Genomic DNA, 26,862 nt, shown 5'->3' on the forward strand with positions numbered 1-26,862 from the left:
AATGACTGTTTTCAATGCTTTGTTACCAAAAGGGGCAAAAACCCTGAAATTTATCACCACCTCTTTTGGGAGTTTAAGCCTATAAAGAGATGTTTGGAAGAGTCTTCATGTATATAGGGTATAGCAGACTTGAAAATGTGATAAGCTACAGAACCTAAGGGCTCCTCTGAAATCAAGCAAAGCTAGTTAGCTAGAGGTGACCATGTCACTTATGTTAATGCATCCTAAACCTCTCGGAGAATAGCTTGATGTTCAAAAATGTGAAACTTGCAAATTTGAATTAACTGTCTTCACCGGGTCTTTAGTGAGTGAATGGAAGGGCAGAATTCTGTTTGGTATTTCTCTTCTTTCATGCAGTTTTTTTTTTTTCCATTTTTTCCTGATTTAATTTTTGTTTTAAAGCTGAGTTAAGATGGTTTAGGCTCTTTCATTGAAACAGGTACTATTTTAAACTTTTATTTCAATTTCTTTATGCTGCAGCAACATATATGTGTGTGTGTTTGTGTGTATATATCTATATATATATGTGTGTGTGTATACATATGTGTATATATATACTCACATATATACATGTATGTGTATATATATACTCACATATATATACATGTATGTGTATATATATACTCACATATATATACACATATACACATGTGTGTGTACATATATGTCAGTAGAATAATCCCAGGAATACCTAGCTAGCATTCTTACAAAATTGGAGGAGGCATTTTTGAAGATACGGAACATCTACTTCCTAGACGCTTTCTTGTTACCTCCTAGTTTCAAGCTACTATTACCATGCCTCCCCTAGCTTTATGCTATGGTGTGCTATCCCAACGTGTCGGCCCCAGGAGAGAGTGGTAAGAAAGGAGCAAAGTAATTTTCCTCACTACTATCAGTGATCATATATTTGAAAATACTCAGGGTCTAAGGGTCATAGTGAAAAAGGGTGATGAGTTAAGGCAAGTGATTGCCTATGGTAAAGAAAGTAAACCACCACAAAACAAACCTCTCTTACCCCTTTTATAATGCCTCCAAAGCAAACCAGGCCTCTAGGTTCTTCTCTCCCTGCCCTGGGTTCCCTGGTAAGAATAGACTTGAGATGGGGAGGATGTCAGGAATGACCGTCATGTGCCTAAGCCAAAGAGCTCAGGTTCAAAGCAAGCCCGAACCACCAAGCGGCTGCCAAACTGAACAGTGCATTTTAGAAACTGGAAGTACAGAACTGAACATGCAGGAGTGCACACATGTGTCTCTTCCTTGTCTTGAATAGTGAAGTCAGTCTCTTGAGTGGTCGTTTTCACCCGATAGGTTCATCAGAGAGGAAGGCAGTGGCCACGTCTGCCTGGTCTCTTGGACTGGATCAAGGGAATTGACGCTGTGGTGGATGCAAATATGTTCCAGAAAAGAAATGGCAAGCAGAAAATAAAGAGAATGACCAAATCAAAAGACAGGAGAGAAGAAGGGGAGGAGATAATTGAACAACAAGAAAAAATAGTAGTAGGAACCCTGCAGTTTCTCAGATGAAATATTCCCGTTTACACTCGCTCACTGTGTTTTGCAAGTCAATATCATTTCTGAAGGAACTGTCCAAATTTTCTGGATATTCCTTCTCCTTCATCTGGTTTGTACGATGTGACTGCTTGTGCTGGTAGAGGAACCGGGTCATGATGCCGATGATACAGAAGATGATGAATATCACCACTGCTATCACCCCTGGAGAGAAAGGGGAAGGAAAGAGAGAAGGAAACAATCACAAATCATCTGCTCAGGAGAGTGGATTCCTGCCAGATGAGAGGAATGCTAAAGAGAGAAAACAAAACAAAACAAATCACACAAACGCAACTCTGCCACCTGCCCAGAAATAAAGACCTGCTGAAAGGCCCTGTCTTCGATTATTATAAAACCTTCTTTCAAACTAGCTGGGGAGAGAGACGCTCTCAACCATAGAAGGTTTTGTTTAAAGAACTGAGAATGCCATCTTCTACATATGGAATTGGACTAGCAAAGGGTTTCTTTGTAAGTTTTTCAAGTCTGCTATAAATGTGTCAGAATCATTTGTAATTAGCCCATTTTTTTGGTCACCTCACAACTAAGTATTTCAGAGTTACTTTAGCATCCTAGAAAATGGTACTTAAATATCTCACTTCTCAACACATGCCCTCCTGATGTAAATTTGTTTTATGTTATATACTTGTTTCGCTCAAACATTTTCATTAATAACGAAATGATCACTATAAATTCAGAACATTTTTGCATGCTCTGCACTCTGTGAAACTGAGGCTCATTCAGTGACAAGACGCCTCTGTTCTCGAGAAACTCAGAGTCCATTGAGACGGCAAACTTCTGCCCAGGCCCATCAGATTCCCCCTAATTCTGATTGTGTGTGATTCAACTGGATTATGTTGCAAGCTATCCTTGCTTACCCTAAGGTCTCACCCTTACCTTTGCCAGGAAGGCTCTTGGAACATGAAAGGCAGTATCCGCCAAGGGACAGTGAAAATGTGGAAGTGGCAGATGTGTCTCTACATGAATGTAGTATTTCAGCATGAAAATATTTAACAATATGTATGATAAGCAAAGACTTGACTTGTAATAAGTTCTATATTTTGCTGTTTTATTTTTCTAAGGAGAGGAGATATTGAGGAAAAGTGTCTATTTTAGAAAGTTATTTTTGGGCACAGTGCATTATGATTTACAGAAGCATGGACATTTGAAAGTTTCATATGTGGATTGCACGTCTTCCGCCAATTTTTTGTAGAACTGGGGCCATGATTAAGATTTATTTTTATAAATATATGTTCCTAAACCATTTTGTGGCATTTTCTACAACTATGTTAGAACAAGTAAGAGTAAAATCACTTAAGTTAGCAAGTCTATGAATAAACTGGGTGGTAGTGAGTGACTCTCCTGAGTGGGTTGCAGCCTTAAGAAATGAAATAGGAAACTGGTTCCTACTCCTTCAATGCTTGGGATAGTCCAAGTCAGCAGCTGTGCAAGCCTCCAGGAATTTTCCTAGGGCGTCAGATGACTTTCCTGTCCTTAAAGAGACTCACAGAGCATGTAAATAGCTGGAGAGGAATCAGCAGTCACAAAAGTCTTTTTCTGCACTTGTCAAATGGGAAATTACTGAAAGAGATATAGGCACAAAATTCTTTCCCACATTTCTCGATGCCAAACAAAAATTAAGGTGGACCAGCTTCTCTGAAGCAGAAATTCAGGTCAGAGGTTTTAGGAACTTCCTTAAGGAAAGGCGTGGTTTTCCTTTCTTCATGTTATCAGGAGTGCACCTCTGTGCTCCCATAGCCATTTGTACCTCCTCCCTCAGAACAGCCTTCACTGGTTGTCTTGTTTTCTGTTTACCCATCTCCTCCCTGGCTCATTCATCCTCTACTTAGCACAGAGCCTGACCCGCAGCAGGGCTCATTAAATATAAACTAAATGGAACGATACTGCAGGTTTTTAAAAGGAAAACTCCATCTGCCAAGGATCAGTTCATCTAGGCTTCCAGAAGGCAGGGATGGTGGCACCTGCTAAGGTTATGTTTCTCAGATAGAAACGAGTTTGGTCTTTCACACGCATCTTACATTAAGCGAAGCTTGGAAATCATTCTGTGTTGCAAGACCCAGATGGAAAAATCAAGCCACAGCAGGCAGAAGCCAAGCTGAAGCAGAATAAAAAAGTGGGGAGGCCAACAGGCAGTGAGAAAATGGAAAAGCAGGAAAGCTGAGCTCGCAGCAGAGGAGACAAGGTCTGCATCTGTAACCATATGTGCAGTGAGATTTGAAACTACAGTCCTGTGGGCTTTACCCTGCTCATTAGACTTAACCCAAATCACTTGGTGGGGAACACTCCGCAGGACTGTGGCTTCACCCATTGTCTGCCCCAACGTGGCTTCTTCCCTGTATTTAGCTTTGTTGGTCTGCTTTGTTTGCATTTTAGGAACAGTGACAACTGTATGAAATGAACAGAATGTGAGCTGCTGTCTGTAAGTAAATGCTCCAGCTGTTGACTTGGTGCTCAGCTGCCTCGTGAATCAGAGGCAGGATGAAGCCGCAGAGCTGCTGGTGTCGGCAGAGCCTGCCTTTGATCATTCAGCATGCATGACTACTCATGAAAAGCTCACAGTCTTGCAGATAATGTGGGGGGCTGTGAGCACTGGATGGCCATAATTAAGGAAGGCTTCAGATAACTTTCTCCAAAATACAGGATCGTTTATGTCTTTCTGCATTCAACAACAATGAATTGTTTACCTCCGATGACTGCCGAATCACTTCGAACAGCATTCGTGAGTGGTTCCCGCTCATCTGTCTTCCCAAAAGGATCTGAAAGGGAAGACATGGGACTTTACTTCTCACTCAAAGCACTGGCAGGAAGTCTACAGTGTGGCCCACCTGGAACGACACACCTGTGCATTACACCAGGTGCCCTCAAAGAGTTGTGAGTTGACATGTTGCAAGGAACTCAAAAAACATGCACAAGGAAAAAGCATTTGAAATGCACTGCTCACACCCCATGGTTCAATGACCCTTTTTGTTTATACGCTAGTTGTAAGACAAGGGGTTGAAACAGAGGATGGTGGTATCCTGCCCACATGCCCTCACCCTGCCCCTAAGGTGCCCTGTTGCCTCGCTGGACAGTTCCTATGCATGCCACCTTGCTCTGCTTGAGAGTCTTCTTCAGGTGCAAGAGGATCCTGAGTTTATTGACAGTGAAGAACAAAAGTGCTGGAGAATTAACACCTTCAGGAACAGCCCTCACTGATGAGGGAGGAATTGTACTACAGGTGCAGTACCATATATGATATAAGAAAAAGCATCAGGTTTAAGGATACACAGACCTTAATCTGAATCTTTGCTCTGTTGTTTGTTGGTCTGGTGACATAGAGCAAGACCTCTTTTTAAATATGAATTTGCACATGTATTAAAGGAGAGTAGTAATGCCTATATGTGTGTATATAATGCATGTTAAATTTTCAGGAACTTGTGGCTACTACACACTCATAAGTAGTCACTATTATGATTATTGTTGTATCATTTATTATTTATAATAATATATATTACAATATTGTTTATTATTGTTGTATCATTTATCATTGGAAAATGACTAGAACATGAGTCTTATTGTTCCCCTTTGGCTAATAAGGAAACTAGATTGAAACAATCAAATAACATGTCAAAAGTCCTACAGATCATTCATGGAAGAGGCAAAATTCACACCAAACGTATACAATTACTGCACTCAGAGTCTTTCTATTACTCCTCTCTGCTGCTGGAAAAACTCCAAGATTGGTGATGTGCAGGCAGCAACAGAATTCAAGCCCCCGTGTGACATCATTAGTCCTGTCATGTGTCATTTAAACTTTCTTATCTGTCCAATGGTAAAAATAATACTTTAATTGCCTTAAAAGGTTTTGTAAGAATTATACAAGTTAATATATATGTTTTTAGAACAGTGCCTGAGACAATGCAAGTGCTCACTAAATCTTGTTTCTTATTATAATGTTGCTTACTATTAATTACATACACATTTACATGTGTATAAACATGCATATCCTAGTCTTATGAGCGGGACATCAAGCTTCCTAATGAAAAAACCAAGACACGCACTTCTTCATACCACAGCACTTGCCACACGACCATGTACAGACACACATGCAAGATGTTTGGTAAGAATTTACTGTGTCTTCGAGTGAACAGAGAGTGGTGGTTTATGCTGTCTGTGGTGTACAGGGGTGGCCTTTTCCTAGGACTCTCGAAATTGGAGCAGAAACAAATCAACATGAGAGAGAGGCTGATGGGGTCAAATGGGAATGGTATTGTAATTAAAGAAGGTGCTGGCCATGGGGCAGATATTCTGAACTGGTGACATTGATAAGGTGGGTCTGGTGGAAAAAACTTGGGGTTGGAACTTGACATTATTATTAATCGTCTGTGTACACCTGAATGGCCTACTTACATGCATATATACATGGAGAAGAACATAGACGTGTGTGTGTGTATACATATATACATATATATATATATATATATATATATATGTCGCCAATTATAACAATGGGGTGACGATGATGATAGTGGGTGTTAGAGACAGAGAGAGAGCAGGCAGGCAAAGAGAAAGTGGAAAATGTGAAATCAGAGGAAGCAATGAAACGGGGAGAGAGAGAGAGGGGAAGAGGTATGGTAAAAGACAGGTAGAAGACAGGGGGGAAAGAAAGAAGAAAGAATGGGAGGGAGGGAGAAAGGGAGAGAGGAAATTCAAAATATTTAGTTATTAGATCTCCTGTATCACACTGTCCACTGTGCTTGTTATTCTTGTATATCCCTGGGCTAGTCCGCCTACCTAAAATGCCTCCTGCTTCTTTATAAATACAGTCATGTGTAGCTTAATGGTGGGAATATATTCTGAAAAATGTGTCATTAGGCAGTTTTGTCATCGTGTGGAAATCATAGAGTGCGCTCACACAAACCTAGATGGTACAGCCTATGACACACCTAGACTGTATGTGTAGCATAGACTATTGCCCCAGGTTACAAACCTGTATAGCATGCTGCTGTACTGAATACTGCAAGCAACTATAACACATTTGTAAGTACATGTGTACCTAAGCATATCTAAACATAGAAAGGGCAGATTAAAAATACGAGATTTAAATACATGCTACACCTGCATAGGACACTTATCATGAATGGCGCCTACAGGACTGGAAGTTGCTCTGGGCGAGTCAGTGAGTGAGTGGTGAAGGTCTAGGACATTACTCTACACTAATAAAGCCTTTATAAGCACTATACACTTAGGCTACACTACATTTATTAACTTTTTTCTTTCTTCAATAATAAAGTATCTTTAGCTTACTATAACTTTTTTGCTTTGTAAACTTTTTATTTTTTTAACTTTTGACTTCTTTGTCATAACACTTAAAACACAAATAGCATACAACTATACAAAACTATTTTCTTTCTTTATATCCTTTTGCTATAAGACTTTTTCTGTTTTTAAATTTATTTATTATTATTTTTTACTTTTTAAACTTTTTTTTTTTCCTGAAAATGAAGACACAAACATACACAGTAGATTAAGCTTACATGAATTCACGACATTAATATCACTGTCTTCCACCTCCTCATGTTGTCCCACTGGAAGGTCTTCAGGGTCAACCACATGCAGGAGGTACCATCTTCTACCATAACAATGCCTTCTTCTGAGTTTTTTCCTAAAGAAAATGCTTGGGGCTTTTATTGAGGAGTAAGTTTATACCAGAGTCACCAAAATACATGTGGATAAGGTGTTGTACTAGGACCTTATGGTTGCTACAACTTCATTAGGTCATAGAAATTAATCAGCTCCATTATAATCTTAGAGGACTACAGTCTATGCAGACCATTATCTTCACATGGTACATGACTGTATTCAAATCTGGATCATCCATTATGGTTTATTTTTCTGCCTTGCCTTGCCTTGCCTTGCCCTGCCCTGCCCTGCCCTGCCCTGCCTTGCCTTTCCCCTTGCCTTTCCCCTTGCCTTTCCCCTCTCGTTTCCTCTCCTCTCCTTTCCTCTCCTCTCCTCTCCTCTCCTTCTTTTCTTTCTTTCTTTCTTTCTTTCTTTCTTTCTTTCTTTCTTTCTTTCTGACTGAGTCTTGCTCTGTCACTTAGGCTGGAGTGCAGTGGCGCGATCTCAGCTCACTGCAACCTCTGTCTCCCCGGTTCAAGCAACTCTCCTGCCTCAGCCTCCTAAGTAGCTGGGATTACAGGCATACACCACCATGTGCAGCTAATTTTTCTGTTTTTAGTAGAGACGGGGTTTCACCATGCTGGTCAGGTTGGTCAGGAACTCCTGACCTTGTGATCTGCCCACCTTGGCCTCCCAAAGTGCCGGGATTATAGGCATGAGCCACCGTGCCCAGCCCCATGGCCTTTTTCCCTTACTCCAACTTACAATGGTTTCTCCCTTATTGAGTCTATGTACTACTTTTAAGATCATTAACCAAAGTAATAACCTTGGTTACTACTTAACATTGATTTTACAACAGATTTCCCCATTTCTAGCAAATTTTGCTAATGATACATTAATATATGTTAACCCAGTTTGTTAATTGTAACTCTCTAATATTTATTAAAGCTACAAATAAAATACTTCATATCTAGTATGATGACAGCTTCAGTAACACGACTACGAAAATTAAAAATACCATGCCTATATCCATGTTTAATGGACACCTTCTACAAAGTAACCCTTGGGGTAGTTATTCATTTATTTCAATAGTACTTCTCTCTTCACAGTGTGTCTAAATTGTCTTTTACAATTTTAGAGCTATCTTTTAGTTTTAATTCCCTTCTCAAAAAAAAATGACGCAGCTTAAATGTATCTATTTATATCATATATATAGATCAAGATCTATATATTATATATAGTCTATATCTATATATCTATTCTTATAGAATAGAATTTATTGTGTACTATAATTATATAGATAGACATTGAGCAACTATTTATATCTATCTCTGTGGAATATCTATATATAGAGAGAGATAGAGAGAGAGAGAGAGAGCCAACATTCGGTAAGAACTCCTCATTATTGAAATATGTTGGACTTCTACACTTGCACCTAATGATTTACCTGTGAGGGGTTTTCACTGATTACTAAATATGCTACACTCTACCAGAAATTTGCACTTTAACTTACATATTTCCTTTTGTAATGGTCTTCTGTCTTCTGAACATTGCAAACCCTTCTCCCTAAGCAATTGGCATGATCATATTATTTATAAATCTATAATTAGTTCATCTAAATATATTTGCTGCTTTTTCTAGGTTCCATACAACCCAAAAACTCTGTTCATATCTTTCCCTTAGCATTGCTCACACTGTATTATGATATTGTGCCCAGCATCTAATGCTACACCCTAATTCCCTGAACCATCGCCTTCCATCATCTTTACAGATTTCTAAAAGTAGGGACTTTAAATGTTTCTTAGTTTTTGTTATCTCCACTAACTATGGAAGTTAACACTGAGTAGCTGCTTGAAAGATGTGTGATGAATGAGGCAACAGGAGAGTCACAACAATCTCACCAAAGACAACTCAAAATTGCATTTGAAGAATAAAATGGTGAAACCTAAAGCAGTAAAGGAGTGGGCAATACATTGCTGGAAGAGTAGATAGAAATATTTAAATATCCTATTCAGATTACCAACTTGGTTAAAAAATTTATTTCTCAATTTTTACAAAATATTGGACTGGGCACTATGGATCTCAGGCTAAAGGTCTTGGCTAAGAGTCCTGCCATATAAGAGAGTGCATGTTTCTCAATATATTTCCCAAGATACGAAAATCCCCCTGACTTGTTTACTGCAATAAGATGTCCCACCTTTTATCTTCCTACTAACACATCATGACCTATCATAGACCATTGCCAGGGGAATTGTGCCTGTAATAGAAAATTACCATGGCCCAGAACCCTTTGATGCCTACCACTATTGTTCTTAGTGTATGCTTGGAGGCAAGGGGAGGGTAAAACAATACCATGGTAATCTGGGAGCTGTATCAAATATCTCAGACCTAGCCTCTTCATCACCACTACTTGCAAAACCCATACTGTATATCAATATTGGCAGCAAATTCTGAACAAAATGTATATCCTGTGGATTTAGAAAAAGCATCCTGGAAAAACCTGACAATACCTCCTCACTCCCATACCAACCACTTTATTTTTATTTATTTATTTATTTTTGAGACGGAGTCTCGCTCTGTCGCCCAGGCTGAGTGCAGTGGCGCAATCTCGGCTCACTGCAAGCTCCGCCTCCTGGGACAAACCACTTTAAAGCATAATCAGAATGACAACCTTATTACTGTTTCTATCTATCAATATTGACATGTTGATACATGTGGATGTCTTGGTTTTATCCCAGTGTATTAGTCATTTTGTTTTATCAGTATTTATGATGCTTTGACATCTTGAGGACCTTGCTGGCCAGGGAGACACTGCCCCTCCCAGTGCTAGCTAATTCCCAGAGATAGCAAACAACATGCCTGCAAGCATGCATTTTATACACAAACCAATCAATCCAGAGCCCATCTTCCCCCACTAACTCATTTATTTAACTCACACTCACCAACCTAGTATTTCTCTTGCCTTAAATAACTCAAGGCCAAGTATTAAATAACTAGAGACCACCCTTGTAGCACAGATACTGCCCAAATTATTCAAACTATCCAATTCTAACTGGCTCAAGCTTGCCTACCTGGTTCACACCATTCCTTCCCGTGGAAGCTGCGACACAGCCACCCCACCACACTTTCCCCTTTCTCTTTCTGCCTCCTGACCAACTCTAGCACTCCTCCATGTGGCTCTGCATGGTATAATGTATCTCCTTTCTTGTGAACTGTAAGAAACAAACTTTGCTTTCAAAGGCTGTCATCTCATGCCTGTCACCTTATCATACCTGATTAAAACAAAATCCCAGATACATTTTCAGACACCCAAAATGGCAGTGACTAAGAAAAGATAAAAAAGGCACTTAGAGAATGGTGAAGCCTAGATGCATGGATGATGGTGCTGTGGGTTTTTTCTACTTTTAAAAAAGGCTGATTTAATTTATTTTGGTTACATATTCAGAAACAGGATTCGAGTTTTAATATTTTGAGGAACCTCTCTACTCTTTTCCATAATGGCTGTACCAAGTTGCATTCCCACCAGTAGTGTACAAGGGTTCCGTTTTCTGCACTTCCTCTCCGACATATGTTGTTCTTGTCTTTTTGATACTAGCCATCACATTATCAGCTGTGAAGTGACATCTCATTGTGGTTTTGATTTGCATTTCCCTGATGATCAGTGATGTTAAGCACCTTTTCAGGTACCTGTTAGACGTTTGTATGTCTTTTGTGGAAAAAAATAAAAAAGCCTATTCACATCCTTTGCCTATTTTTTTAATTTATTTTTTATTATTATTATACTTTAAGTTCTAGGGTACATGTGCATAACGTGCAGGTTTGTTACATATGTATACTTGTGCCGTGTTAGTGTGCTGCACCCATCAACTCGTCAGCACCCATCAACTCGTCATTTACATCAGGTATAACTCCCAATGCAATCCCTCCCCCCTCCCCCCTCCCCATGATAGGCCCCGGTGTGTGATGTTCCCCTTTCCGAGTCCAAGTGATCTCATTGTTCAGTTCCCACCTATGAGTGAGAACATGCGGTGTTTGGTTTTCTATTCCTGCAATAGTTTGCTAAGAATGATGGTTTCCAGCTGCATCCATGTCCCTACAAAGGACACAAACTCATCCTTTTTTATGACTGCCTAGTATTCCATGGTGTATATGTGCCACATTTTCTTAATCCAGTCTGTCACTGATGGACATTTGGGTTGATTCCAAGTCTTTGCTATTGTGAATAGTGCCACAATAAATGTTTTTCTTTTTTCTTTTCTTTCTTTTCTTGCTATGGAGTTATATTAATTCTTTTTATGCTTTGGCTACTAACCCTTCATCAGTCATATAGTTTAAAAACTTTTTTTTCCAATTCTGTAGATTGCCTTTTCATTTTGTGTATTGTGTCCTTTGCTGTAAAGAAGTTCTTTACTTTTATGCAGTCCCACTTTTTTATTTTTGCTCTTGTTGATCCTACTTTTGGTGCCATGTAAAAATTACATATATATTTTCAAGATCAATGTTAAGGAGATTTTTCCTTATGTTCCTTTCCTGGAGTTTACAGTCTCAGGTCTTATATTTAAGGTTTTAATCCATTTCAAGTTAATTTTTATATGGTGCAAGATAAAGGTCCAATTCTATTCTTTTGCATGTGGATATTCAATTTTCCCAGCAAAATTTATTGAGTAAGCAACATTTTCCATATTATGTATTTTTGGAAATCTTGCCAAAGATTAGTTGATTAAATAAGCCTGGGTTTATTTCTGGCTTTTTTATTCTGTTCTATTGGTCTATGTGTTTGTTTTATGCCAGTATTATGCTTTTTTGATTACTATAGCTTTGCAATATAGTTTGAAATCAGAGAGTGTGATGACTGCAGCTTTCTGCACTAGTGTTTACTGCAGTATTATTCACAATAGCCAAGATATGGAAACAACCTGTCTGTTAACGCTTAAATGATTAAAGATATTGTGGCATATACACACGCAATTGGAAATTATTCAGCATTAAAAAAGATCATGCCATTTGTGACGATACAGAATAACCTAGAGGACGTTATGCCAATTTGAAATAAACAAGACACAGAAAGACAAATACTATGCGATATAACTTATATGTGGAATCTACAAAAGTCAAACTCATAGAAACAGAACGGTGGTTGGCAGGGGCTGGCGTGTGGAAGAAATGGAGAGTTGTTGGTTAAAGAGTACAAGCTTTCAGTCAGAAGATGATAAATTTGGGGGATTTTTTTTTTTTCTTTTTTGAAACAGAGTTTCGCTCTATCCCCCAGGCTGGAGTGCAGTTGCACGATCTTGGGGCATTGCAGCCTCCGCCTCCTGGGTTCAAGCGATTCTCATTCCTCAGCCTCCCAAGTAGCTGGAATTACAGGTGCCCGCCACCATGGCCAGCTAATTTTTGTATTTTTAGTAAAGATGGGGTTTCGCCACGTTGGCCAGACTGGTCTCGAACTCCTGACCTCAGGTGATCCACCCGCCTTAGCCTCCCAAAGTGCTGCAATTACAGGCATGAGCCACCACACTAGGCCCAAATTTTGGTGAACTAATGTACAGCATGATGACCGCAGTTATTGATACTGTGTTGTTTCCTTGACGTTTGCTAAAATAGTAAACCTTAAGTGTCCTCATCAGATGTGCATACACATACACACACACACACACACAAAGGGTAACTATGTGCAGTGATAAGTGTGATTAATTTAATTGTGATAGTAATTACACAATGCATATGTTTATCAGATTATCACATTTTACACTTTGAAAATATATAATTTGTATTTGTCAATTATTTCTTAGTAAAGCTAAAAAAAGGTTTATTTTAATCACATGAATTATCATATTAGTTGGAGAACCAGCTTGCTGCCTCCCATTCTCTAAATACCTCAATTCTCAGAGCAGTATCCAGTTCAACAGTAGTGACTATGTATACAAACACACACACACACACACACACACACAATGCATTATATACATGCATAATAAGCAAAGTACACAACTATGCATTTAGTTCTAATTACTCATCATATTAAAAATAAAACATCAATTATATATAAAAATCCCCCATGAAATATCAGTCATAACTTTTAACCACCTGTAATTACACGAGGTAAAAATTGAGTCGCATTAGCCAACCCTTTCATCTGGAAGCTTCTTGAAGACACCAAAAGTAGTGCCAATGACAGAAGCTCTCTTGTGCGTGCTCTTGAGTATACCTGATGAAGAATGCACCGTGGTCACTGCATCCACATCTGAGTCCACCATGAAGTCGCAGCTGGATTCCGTCAAGGTCCCATGGACAGTCACAGGCGCGGCGGTGGCATGGCGCAGGGCAGCTTTCAGTGGTGCTATGTGGTTGTACTGGACGGAAGACATGCATCCAGCAAAACCCAAGGCGTTTGCTTTAGCAACTTCAGAATCCAAACCAAGATTCTCTGCAATGTAAAAGACAATCAGAAGTCCTTTACTTCTTTTTTTTTCTCAAATTATGCTGGGTCCTCTTTGAGTAATATCTAAAATTACAGAAATTCCCTCGTTATTCTTTGAGTAAACAAAACCCTCCCTTATCTCTCTTTATCTCCTTTCCCCAGCTCCGCTCCCAACGCAAGCATCAATATGTCAGCCACATTTCATAGAAAACTGTCAGGGCCATCTCTGCTTTGAGATAAAGAATATTCCAAACTTCCAAATTTTCATTCATGTATTTTATGAACTGTAACAAAGACAATAAATCTGTTCTGTACTTTAGGTGTTTTATAAAATTTATATCACTATCCCCATCATCATTTATCTTTGGATGCTGGTGATTAGTGCAAGCTCCCTACGATGTTCATTACCACACTTCACTCAAAAATGTAGCAAGAGAAAAAAGAATAAAGAGGTAGAGACATCAGAAGTCAACATTGTCCTTCCAAAGATTTATCGTGTAAATTATTTTAAGCCACCTGTGTAGACTGACCTTCTATTCAAGATTTTCACCTGCTTGGTTCTGTCCGTGGAACTGATTGGTGTGCATGGGTTTTTTATGACAGCATTCAACTTCGTAAAGTATCTTTGAGACTTTATAAAAGATGAACGTGCAGTAATTTGGAATTCACAGCAAGATCAAATGTCTCATTTTCTTCAAGATTTGTGGTAAGATTACTCAGTATTCTATTTCTTTTTGTTAAAAGAGTAATTTGAACAAACTTCTATGATGCAATTATATAAAACTGCAATGCATAATGAGCCATTTTTTTTCCTAAGGTGTAACAGTCGTAACATACCGAGATGGTTCAAATGGTTATTTATTAAGATAATTTGTTTGTTTTCTGAAAGGTGGTAGGGACTCTCTCATCTACCAGTGTAGATTATAATTTTATTTTGATTCATAAATGGTCAAAGAGACTCCATCGATTTGTAAGCATGCATTATGTTGGCAGCATTAAGAGACATGATAAGGATATGGAAGAAAATGAGAAATTAACCTCCCTTAATAATGCCTTTTCTAAGTTTTGCTCTAATTTTACTCTCCTCCATCAACACCCATGTAAACTTAGCCAAGTCATCATCTCTGTCTTTTTTACATAAAGAATGAAATCGTGCATTAATGTTATGTGGCTGCTGTGACAAATTGCCACAAACTTAAATGACTTTAAACAGCTTAAAACACAAGTGTGTGATCTTGCAGTTCTGTGCGTTTGAAGTCTGCCGTAGATCTCATTGGGTTGAAAATCAAGTATCAGCAAGGCTGCGTTAATTCTACAGGCTCTGGAGGAATATTACATTTCCTCGCCTTTTCCGGCTTCTAGAAACCACCCACATCCCAGGGCTTCTCTAGACTCCTTCTCTATTTCCAGGCAAGCAATGTTACATTTTTCTGTGTCTTTCTTCCATACTCACTTCAACCTATAATTCTCTTCTATCTCCTTCTTTCACTTTTAAGAACCCTTTTGATTACACTGGGTTCACCCTGATAATACAGGATTGTCTTCCTATTTCAAATACAGCTGATAAGCAATATTAATTACTTTTGCAACTTTACTTCCTCTTTGACACATCGCCTAATGTATTCTTGGGTTCTGAGGATTAGAACACAGACATCTTTGTGCACTATAATTTTTTTTTTTTTTTTTTTTTTTTTTTTTTTTTTTTTTTTTTTTTTTTTGAGACCGAGTCTCGCTACGTCTCCCAGACTGGAGTTCAGTGGCGTGAACTCGGCTCACTGCAAGCTCCACCTCCCGGGTTCACGCCTCAGCCTCCCGAGTAGCTAGGACTACAGGTGCCCGCCACCACGCCCGGCTAATTTTTTGTATTTATAGTAGAGACAGGGTTTCACTGTGTTAGCCAGGATGGTCTTGATCTCCTGACCTCGTGATCCACCCGCCTTGGCCTCCCAAAGGGCTGGGATTACAGGCGTGAGCCACCGCGCCGGGCCTGTGCACTATAATTCTATCTACAACTTCAGGTCTGAGATTTTGTGAGAACTTTCCCAAATATGATAATGAAAATCCAATAATAAAGTGAACTGTCACTTCTTCAAATATAAAAGAACTCTGAGATGTATGAGAAACCTTCTGTCTTCCAAATATTCAAATATCTCATACAGCGCTGATATTATTTGTTACTTATTCGTGAAAGGATCACATATGTTTGTTTGTTATCATGAGCATTAAAAGACTGTATCCCACATAAAGCATCTCACAAAAAGCTTTAATGGGCTAGATGGTTTTTACTGGTGGCACCAGAACTCAGTGTATCCAGATACAATTCAGAATATACATTAGCTACAGATTGGTAGTTAGCAAGAGGTAGAGTTAAAGATCAGAAATATTTAGAGGAAGAGGCAGAAGACAAGGGAAGAGGAGCATAAAGTGTCATGGGGTTTTTGCATTGTAGGATTTCAGAACATGGAAAGTGACAAGTCATTGTAGTTCCGCCTGAAGGATCTAAGTCAACATCGCCAGTTCTCATCCCAGGACTCAATGGGGAAGAAGCCTACATAGTGTCAAGGATCTTGGAGGACATCACTATAGTGACTGTCATGACACACTCCAGATGTAAGAATAGGCACAAAGATAAGTTGGGGGAAATGCCAGCAAATGACATTCTCTCCTTGAATGAAGAGATGTTTTACATAAAGCCCTATCTCTAGGGAAGTGTGCTTCTTCCAGATGTATTAGAAGGACGGAAACCTTGAGGTGTTTCTGAAAAGAAATGCAAAGAACAAGAATCCCTGATAGAAGAAAATATTCTCCGCATGAAGCTCAAGATCATGATTTCTCAGATCCTTACGCAGATGGAGAGGAAAAAAAACAAAAATAAGACAAAAGTTAGAAAGGTTCTAAATGATTTTAGTTTCTTATAATAGTGTTAGCTAATATGTAGTATGCTATAATAATTTGCTGAAAACAATAATTTTAAAGCTGCAAAATACTCAACATTCACCACTCACTGAGTAGCTACATGCAACTGCAATAATTGTTTTCGAAGAATGATTTCTATTCCCCTCAAAAGTTATTGTAGATATGTGTTCTCAATCTTCAAAATTTACAGATGAAGTAACTGCGACTCGAAGAAGTTCAAAGATGTACTGAAGATCACGTAGCAGGGTTGAGATTTAAACCCAAGTCTTTATGATTTTAAATGCCAAACTGTATCTAAGCAATGCAGCCTCCAAAAAAAAAAAAACCCTCCAAAATATCTCTTGTATAGAGTAAAATAATTTTACATAAATTATCTTTAAAAATGGGTTGCAAAATCTAAGGAAAGCACAAGTTATTTTGGTTAAATGCCTCACAGAATTCACTGAACTCTATATTATATTAAAGACAAATGTATTTCCTAATTCATTTTTCTGTTTTTAGGTTAAAATTACATTAGATTCATGTGGAGTTAGATGAGGGGGCTGTTTTATGTGCTGTGCTAGAGAATGGATGTTGAAGACAAACTTAATAGCAAATACGGCTCCTGAAAGGCTGACAAAATGGGAATGCAAGCAAAGGCGACACCACTGAAAAATGCCAGTATTCCCTGTTTCGTTTTTCCCAAGATTTTCTACTAACATAAAAAATCTTATCCAAAAAAAGAATGACAATGTTCAAAAGTCTTGTCACTGCCTTAAGAAACCAAAGGTATCTTGGAAAGAAAAAACAACAGCATATCCAAATGTCTTATTTGAAATTGACTTAGTTTCTCTTACTCAATACATTTTAAATATTATCAAAATATGGTTCTTGATTCTCTTGACTTAGCCCCGTGCCCCCCAAGGGTGATGCCAAAACAGCATGAGTTGCTGATAGGTACAGACTGGAAATTAGGCCGACCTAAGTTGATGAATCATGAACTTGCACATATGATATCTGTTTCTACATTTCTTCAATTTTATCCACTATGAAACAGGGATAATAGTACCTACCACATGAACTGTGTCAGAAACAAATACAATAATATAAGTTGAATTTATAAGTCAATGACCATTAATGCATCTTTGCTGTTATATGTATTTATTTGGTTTTTGTATATATTTATATTGTACAACATGATGTTTTGATACATGCATACATTGTAGAATGGCTAAGTCAAGCTGTTTAAGGTAACATGGGGGTTTACCTTACATACCTTTTTTGTGTGTTGTGAAAACCTACTCTCAGCAATTTTCAAATATATAATATATTGTTATTAACTGCAGTCGCCATGATGTACAATAGGTCCCTTGAACTTATTCTCCAGAACTTATTTTCCAGTTTAACTAAATATTCATCCTTTGACTAACATCTCACCATAATAAAAGCATACTGTTAGGAGGAGGAGGCGGGGGAGTGGTAGGTGGCACTAATAGTAAAATCTTTTACTCCTCCTACTATTCATCAGTTCCAAACTCTGTTGCCTGGCTTCAGTGCCCCTCAACATGCCCAAGTATTGTTGCATTTAGAACTATGGTGTAGACACTAATATGCTTGCTGTGGAAATCTACTACATTTCCACTTACTACTGATTCACGATTGAACAAATGTAGCACTCAAATTTTGAATGACTTAGTTAATTCATTTTAAACTAACTTTTTTGGCATTTAAAATTTGGCTTCCTACATTATTTTGCAAACACCTTTATTTCTTGTAAGTAAAGCTATGTTCCTCTGTTAAATCTAATAGACCTGTGATGCCCGAGAAAGTAGCACAGAGCCAATTGTAGCCTCAGAATGCACAATACTTTACACATTCGCAGTTGTTTGACAGGAAGAGAGTGATAGAATGAATCCAGGCTAGTTTTGTGCAGGCAGGTTTGTGTGTGTATGTGTGTGTGTGTGTGTGTGTGTGTGTGTTTTATATATGAAAGAAAGACAAAAAGATCAGCAATTTGCTAAAAACAGACATTGCTCGAGATTGTAACATGACATTTTCTATGTGTGAAAAGTTACTTATGACACTTGAATCCTGAAGTATAACAATGCAAAGCTGTACAGACCCATACAACAGGGGCTTGTAAGAGTAAAATGTTGTATCAAGATAAAATATAAATAAGTGGAATCAATGTTAATGGAAGGTATGAGAAGTATACACAAGTAAAACTTTTTCCCTCTAGAGTTCATTGTGGCTTTCAGGTAAGGGACAAACGGTTTGAAAACTTAACTACAAGGAGGACCCAAAGTCCAAGAAATAAATAAATCTTTCAGTCCTGAAAGAGGATTGTCAAATTTGGTTAAACACACACACACACACACACCCCCACACACACTTGGCATTTGCTTACTACTTTTATGTTTATCTTGGTACACTCATTTGTATGTACGATGTAAATATTTTCCTTTATAAAGTGAGAAAGTGAGATAATTATACACAACTTCCAGTTTGGAAAGACAAGACACATAAGGTCAAGTAATTGTTTAAAGTAAATTAACCGGTCCATGGCCAATTCAGGCCTGAAACCTAGGTTTCATGGCCATATCTCCCCTTTTTTTTTCTATTATGCTATGCTTGACACTTTTCTGTAGGTATGGATTGTTGATAAGCTAAACACAATTTTATTTCTCTAGCCTGACTTAACAGTCATTCACTCACTAACACCCAGTCTCCCACCTACACATCCAACCTGTCTGCTGTGTATGATCTGAACTAACTTGCTCAGACATGATTCTCTCTGCCTGGAAGACTGTTCTGTTCCTTGACGACCTGGATAACTTCTGTACCTGCTCTGTAAAACATACATCTAATGATTGGCCACCTAGACAGCCACAGCTCCATGTTGAATATTGGACTTACAGTGACTAGCAAACACATTCTTCCTATCTCTGTGAACTTTCAATGATTTTGGAGGATGAATTTAGCAGACCAGCAAAAATTTCAGGCATTAAATCTTACAGCAGAGGGAGATCATTATGTCCATGGGAACATAAAAGAGACCCCTGACAAATCTAGGGTAACAGTGATCACATTGAGAATGCAAAACGACTTTCAGGAAAATGTATGAACATGCATATTTATGGATCTCTACTCATTCAGAGGGTGTGGTTGGGGATGGTGTGCAGAAATCTGCAATTTAAAGAACACATTCTCAGGTAATTATGATGTAGATGGTTCATGGAACACATTTTGGGAAACACTGATTTTAGAAAGATTGCTTGGAATAAATGCATTTAAATAAAGGCTTAAATGATGAATAGAAGATGGTTACATGTTTCAGGAACAAAACAAAACCTTTACAAAGTAAAGAGGGAAGTAATGTGTCACATTTAAGACACTGAAAAATGAAGTTAACTCTGTCTGAAATAAGGCAAAAGATGACACTGAATAGATACGTAGGAGTCAGAGCGAGGTAAAGAACTTCAATATTCCTGGCCAGATACGGTGGCTCATGCCTGTAATCCCAGCATTTTGGGAGGCCAAGGCATGCGGATCACCTGAAGTCAGGAGTTCGACACCAGCCTGGACAACATAGTGAAACCCCGTCTCTACTAAAAATACAGAAATTAGCTGGGTGTGGTGGCATACACCTATAATCCCAGCTACTTGAGAGGCTGAGGGAGGAGACTCACTTGAACCTAGGAGGTGGAGGTTGCAGTGAGCTGAGATGGGGTCACTGCACTCCAGCCTGGGCGACAAGAGCAAAACTCTGTCTCAAACCAAACCAAAAAAAAAAAAAAAAAAGAACTTCCATATTCCTAAGACATTTTGCGTAATTCTATTAGGCTGCCTTTGCTTTGCCATTTTGTCTGTCCTCCCCTTCTTGCTTTAACAAAGGCTGTCCTTTTCAAAACTTCATTCACATCAACCAGAATACAGTGCCCAATACAGATTAAGTGTCAAGCCAATGTCAGGAACATAAATTAGTGAATGAAAAAATAAATATCTCTTAATATCAACAATAATGGCACCTAATTAATGATATTCCTCTGTGTGTGTGTGTGTGTGTGCATTTCAAACTTCTTCATCCTTGACCTTGATAAACACATAGTTTCTTTACTTTTACATCTACATCCACAGCATGTTATCCAGAGCTCTCTTTGATGAAGGAAGCCAAGTTCTGATTAGAACTTCATTAATATTTCTTACAACTCTGCCAAGAGTGCACAGGGAATATTTTCTTCCATTATTCTCAGCATTTTGATACCTAAAACCAAATCAACTCTTGATATGGAACCTGAATGGCAAGGCAAGCCTGGTTGCACACATCACAATGTCTGTTCTGCTTACAGTGACCCCACAAGCCTTACAAGGCAGGGCCTGTGCACCGACTCTGCACACTGTCCACTGGCCTTTTCCCAAGCATTGCATGACAGGTTCCTTTTTTTCAGGTGCCAGACTGAAAGTCCTTTCCTCACAGAGGACTTCCTTGGGCACCTTCCTAAGGAGCACTCCTCCCTCCTCCCACTGTCTGATTCTCTACCACTAAAAACAGTTGATTTCCCTTCTGATTCTTTCACTAACTTCATAATTGCATGTGTGTCCCTGTGTGTGGTTATTGAGTCTTCCTCTATGTACCACTCTAGATCATCCGTTTCATGAAGAAAGGATTCCTGTTTTGCTTATAACTAACAACCTATTTCTCTATTTTTTTGAGACAGGGTCTTGCTCTGTCACCCAGGCTGGAATGAAATGGTAAGATCATGGTTGACTGCAGCCTCATCCTCCCAAGTTCAAGCGCTGCTCCCACCTCAGCCTCCCCAGTGGCAGGGACTACAGGCACATGCCACCACACCTGGCTACTTTTTAAAATTTATTGTGGAGAAGAGGTCTCACTATGTTGCCAAGTTGGTCTCAAAATCCTGGGCTCAAACAATCCTTCCACCTTAGACTTCTAAAGTGCTGGGATTACAAATGTCAGCCACCATACCTGGCGCTACTTCTTAGCAAAGCACCTTGGACACAGAAGTTGGGAAATAAATGTTTTTGAAAGATCAAATGGGTCCACATTGCATAAGGTCTGGCACTTCACAGGTCTTCCATGAGTCTTCTTATATAAAAATGCACACATACTGACAGATAAAAGGATGAAGAAATAGATAGATAGATGATAGATGGATATCAATGATACAAGAAGTCAAAAAAAAAAAAAAAAAAAAGAAAGAAAAACATAACCAAGTCAATTCAGTAAACAAACCTTCTACCACTTGAGGATTCATTATTTCAACTGAACAGCTAACTACCTGGCTAAATTAATTTTTCACTTTTTAATTGGGTTGCTTGATAACATGCATTATGTAAAGGCCCCCAGATGGATGTAAGACAGTGAGTGCTGAATCAGTAAAACCTTAGCTACACATCCAAGTTAAAAACTCCTAGGGATTATACTCCTAATGCCAATTCTTCTTATTTTTATATAAAAATCACTTTGTTGGCATTAAGACTGGGACTTGAAGGCCAGGTATGGTGGCTCACTCCTATAATCCCAGCACTTTGGGAAGCCAAGGCAAGAGGATTGCTTGATCCTGGGAGTTCAAAACCAGCTCTGGCAAAATGGCTAGACTCATCTCTATAAAGAATTTAAAAATTAGGCAGGCATGGTGGTGTATTTCTGTAGTCCCAACTGCTCAGTTGGCTGAGGCGAGAGGATCATTTGAACCTCGGAGATCGAGGCTGCAGTGAGCCATGGTCAGGCCATTACATTTCCACCTCGGTGACAGAGCAAGATTTTGTCTTTAAAAAAAAAGAAAAAAAAAACGGGATTTGCAAGTTGATAGGAAATCTCATTTCTTTGGGACTGAAAGAAACAAAAATAATTCCTCCTGGATTGTTCATTATTTACTTGGTGGAGTCAGAATAAATGATGCACGTGTACTGGTTTACACCTATGTTGTTTACTTTATTAAAGGAAATGAGCAAAACAAGGGTCCTGCATATTCCAAGAGAGATTTTGTTTTTAGAAAAGCTTAAAATTAATCATAGAAATACATCCTAGGATATGTTTATTATATATTATTAAGGATAAATATATCCTTAACTTTGGTGAAGTTAAGAATGCCAAAAAAATGTAAACGTGATATTCGGCATCTTCAGTGACTTAATGTTATCTTCTTTTTATTGCAGATGTAAGCATATGGTACATTTTATTTGTTGAAAGTCTTTCTAAAACAAGTAACAGAAAATCCAACCTATAGGGATCTATCTAAACAATATTGGGGTTACTTATCTCACATAACAAGGTATCGAGAGGAAAGGAAAATTCTGGGTACAGAACATGAGGGCTCCCCCTCTGTGGGGTTCTTTCATTTTATTCTCAGGCTGGAATAGGGTGAGTATGCAGTTCCAGGCATTACATTCAGATGCAACAATGTCCGGCAGCAAAAACAAACAAACAACAAACCAACCAAGTGTGTCTGTCTCATCCTGTGTCTCTATTTAAAAATGGAATGTCCTGACTCAGAATCTGAAACACTCGCTCACCTTGCAAGATTTCTCTAATTGGCCAGATTGTGTCACAATTTATGCCTACACCAATCGCTGGCAAAGGAAATGAACCACAGTCATTTGCTCAGACCAGCAGTGTTCAAACTTTTTGGTCTCAAGATTCCTTTCGACTTTAAAAATCGCAAGAGGTTTGGGATATCTGTATTTTATTATCTATCAGTGTCAACTTTGTCCTGAATGAAAACTGAGAGAATCTGAAAACAAGAGCCCACAGCACACATTCCATTAGTTATCCTAGGGATAGCATCATCAGGTACAGCATAGCCTCTGAAAAACTCCTCTATGTATACGTAAGAGAATGAGCGTGAAAAAGGCCAATAATGTCTATTATAAAAATAAAGACGGTTTAGATCTAATGGATTCATTAAAAGGATCTCAAAATTATGACCCCTGGACAAAACTGGAGTATCACTGGATCACATTGTTAGAAGGAATCTTCAGGGATGTCAGATGGAGCATATGACTTCAGTGAAGAGCGTGAATAGTTGCACAGAATTGGAATTCTGTTGGTAAAGGAAAGGGAGTCAAAATGGATGTGGGTAGTCCACCAACAGCCAGTTACACACATGTAAGCCAATCTTTGAAAACCAAGTGAGAGTTTTTTTTTTTTTTTTTTTGAGACACAGTCTCGCTTTGTCACCCAGGCTGGAGTGCAGGGGCGCGATCTCGGCTCATTGCAAGCTCCGCCTCCCAGGTTCACGTCATTCTCCTGCCTCAGCCTCCCGAGTAGTTGGGACTACAGGCATCCGCCACCAAGTCCAGCTAATTCTTTTTGTATTTTTTTTTTTTTTTTTTTTTTTTTTTTAGTAGAGACAGGGCTTCACTGTGTTAGCCAGGATGGTCTCGATCTCCTGACCTTGTGATCTGCCCGTGTCTGCCTCCCAAAGCGCTGGGATTACAGGTGTGAGCCACCGTGCCCAGTCAAGTGAGATTTTTTTAACGTATCTGTAGTAAAACACATATGATATATGTGTTTAAAATGTGGTCATTTTTGATGAGTTATATCTAACTGCTATACATATTCTGATGTCTAATACATATATGTAATTTTATCATATACATTTTTATGAAATACATTTTTTACAATTTAAAAGTCTGTTATTTCTGATGAGTCACATACTGGCCTCTATAAAGATCCAGAGAGTCTAAGTTGAATGACTTAAATTTGACTGTTATCAATTTGTAAAAGTGGAACTATTCTCTGGGGATTGCAGTCCAGCTGCCCCCCCCCCCAGAAAAATGGTCCCACAGTTGACCATTACATACAGCATCCAATGCTGCTTGCCTTTTTGTGTTTTATAGTGCCAAGTCTCCTGCATTCTGATGCTAACCTGTAACAGTTTGTCTCACACTACCAGGCAATATTACATTGCACTCAGGATGCCCTTTGTAGTTATTGCTCCATAATAATACTAGGAGACACTAATTATGGAGCTTCTACCGGGTTAAGTGAACCATCATGCAGAGAAATGGCACACAGTAGCATTAGGACTTGGAAAGACAACGCACTGCTTTGACGACAAATTTTAAAGGTCATGGAACTACCACAGTTCTTATTAAGATTGCTTTACCCGGTTTCAGCTTGTGGAGTCAGTCTTACCATCCTGCTGTACTGAGTGAAATGAAGACTGTATGCCTAACATTTCTCACAAACGGATGTCTAATGTGCACTAAATTCTGCTTTAAGGGCCTGATGACACTGGACCATCTTCTGTTACTCTGCCCATTTTAAAGACAAAGAAATGGAAACAAAAGGGGTTAAATAATGTGCCCAAAATAGCAGCCAGCAAGTGGTAGAGCTGAGATTTGAACCCAGCCCCTGCGTACCCAATCCCAGCCTGTAGGATGGTACACTGGCTTCCTTTTGTAATTGTTAATGCTCCCAGTGAATGAATCTTTAAATTCTCTTCTATATACTTTTCTCATAATTTAGTAATCATTTCCCCCCCGAACTTATTAACGACCTTCAGCAAAGTTTGCCCATCCCAGAGAGTCAAACACCCTTCCTCCCTAATGAACTTGTTAACCGACTGGCAACCTAATGAGATAATAATGCGTGATGACTGCTTACTGTGCTCTTCTTCAAGATGGCATATTTATATTTTAGAAGTCTCCAGCGCCTTCATACAAAGAAAAAACATATTTCTGGGATTTCTGTACAGGAGGCATTTTGGAACTAGCGTTTTGCCGCCCGCTTCAAATCACACCGCGAATTCAATTCAGTAAATACTAATTGAGGTTGAACTGAGCACAAAACATTGGATATTGTGTCTGCATAAAGACCGCCTGCTTAGCTCTTCAAGCAAGCATGCCACAATTACAGTATAGCACTCACCAGTAGGGCTTGGCCCAGTCCAGAAGCCTCCTCCTGCCGAAAACTTCCCACCCAGCTCAGTTTAAAGAGAATGGTCCCTTCTCTGCATCCTACAGAATTCTTTATCCAGAGCTCTTGCCTCAGAACTCATGTTATACTTTTCTTGTTTTGTCTCTTGAATTTTTTTCTCTGCTACATGATGAGGTGGCTGCCAGTATAATGGATCTCAAAGAGCTCAAACTGGTTTCAGTGACCCAGATGTGAGCAAACATAAATTCGTCCACTGACTTTTCTGTAGGGCAAGGAAACCCTAAGGGATTGTCCAGCTCACAGAGTCATCAGTTCTTGGAAATTTATATCATTGTTCTTCTAGTACAGCTGTTCATTTTGCTATAATGGTAGCATTTCCTTCCCAGTTTCTCCGTCTGATTCCAGAAAGTACGAAAACATAAATCATCCTCATAAGATAAATTTACATTTGACTGCATATATCAAGAAGAAAACAGTGGCTCAAATAAAGTGAGAGTTTATTTCATTTGTGGTTAATGAGAAGTCTGATATTAGGCAGTCCAAGGTTGGTATCTTGTTTCTAGATCATCAGAGGCGCAGAATTCTTTCTAGACTTATACTTCCCTCTCCATAGGCTGTAGCCTTAGATAGCCTTAATGACTTTAGAAGCTCTAGCCATTACCCCTATATTCCAGGGAGAAGAAAGCAGGGAGGGCGAAGGGCACATATTTGTGAAGTTGGGACATTTGGAAAACTCTAGTGACTTCTGCTTACAGCACATGGTCCAGGACAATGTCACATGGCCATTCTTAACTCAAGGGAGGCTAGGAAATGTACTGTTTCTAAATGGGAATATTATTCCCTCAAAAACAAAAACAACAAACCACGAACACCATTGTGTTTTATTAAGAAAAAGAGAGTGAATATTGAATGTTGGATAGGCTGTTAACAGTCCCTGCCTCAACTCTCTTCTAACAAATAAACTTTCTTCTTCTCTACACCTACCATCAACTAAATATGTACACAGTTTCCCCTTTAGAACAGGTTTTTATCACCAATGAATCAGACTTCCAGGGTTCAACATTAACATTGTATCCTTGGACAGATTACATGATATCTTTTGGGCTCAGTTTCCTTATCTATCACATGGGGATGAATATAGTGCCTGCATATAGTAGATCAAAAAGGACAGTAATCGTCATCATCATCATGCCCTTCACCGAGAGATGGGGTCTATTTCCCTTCCTCTTGAATCTGAGCTGACTTGTGACTGCTTTCTCCACTAGAACACACTGAAAATTATTCCCTGCCAGTTCTGAGACTAGCTTTCAAGAGGGCTGGTAATTTCTGCCTACTAGAGAGACTGTGTGGAGAGGTCCTAAGACTAAATGGAGAACGAAAGACTAGCTGAGCTCAGCCTTCCAGATATCCCCATCAAGGCACCCAGCATGTGAGCAAACTCACTTAGATCCTCCAGACTATTCCAGCCACTAGC

General features: G+C 38.9%; 1 protein-coding gene across 1 annotated transcript in view; it reads right to left on the minus strand.

Annotated features, from left to right (window-relative positions):
- Positions 1-357: 357 nt before the first annotated feature.
- Positions 358-26,862, minus strand: part of CNTNAP5 (contactin associated protein family member 5) — an 861,846-nt gene continuing 835,341 nt past the window's right edge. The window contains exons 22-24 of the mRNA XM_015109883.3: positions 13,376-13,594; positions 4,251-4,322; positions 358-1,713 (exon numbers count right to left, since the gene is read on the minus strand). Coding sequence (XP_014965369.3) covers positions 1,517-1,713; positions 4,251-4,322; positions 13,376-13,594 — 488 coding nt within the window. The 3' untranslated portion in view covers positions 358-1,516. The remainder of the gene's footprint in view (positions 1,714-4,250; positions 4,323-13,375; positions 13,595-26,862) is intronic.

The sequence above is a fragment of the Macaca mulatta genome, chromosome 12 (assembly GCF_049350105.2).
Source record: "Macaca mulatta isolate MMU2019108-1 chromosome 12, T2T-MMU8v2.0, whole genome shotgun sequence".
In the NCBI taxonomy this organism is placed as follows: Eukaryota; Metazoa; Chordata; class Mammalia; order Primates; family Cercopithecidae; genus Macaca; species Macaca mulatta.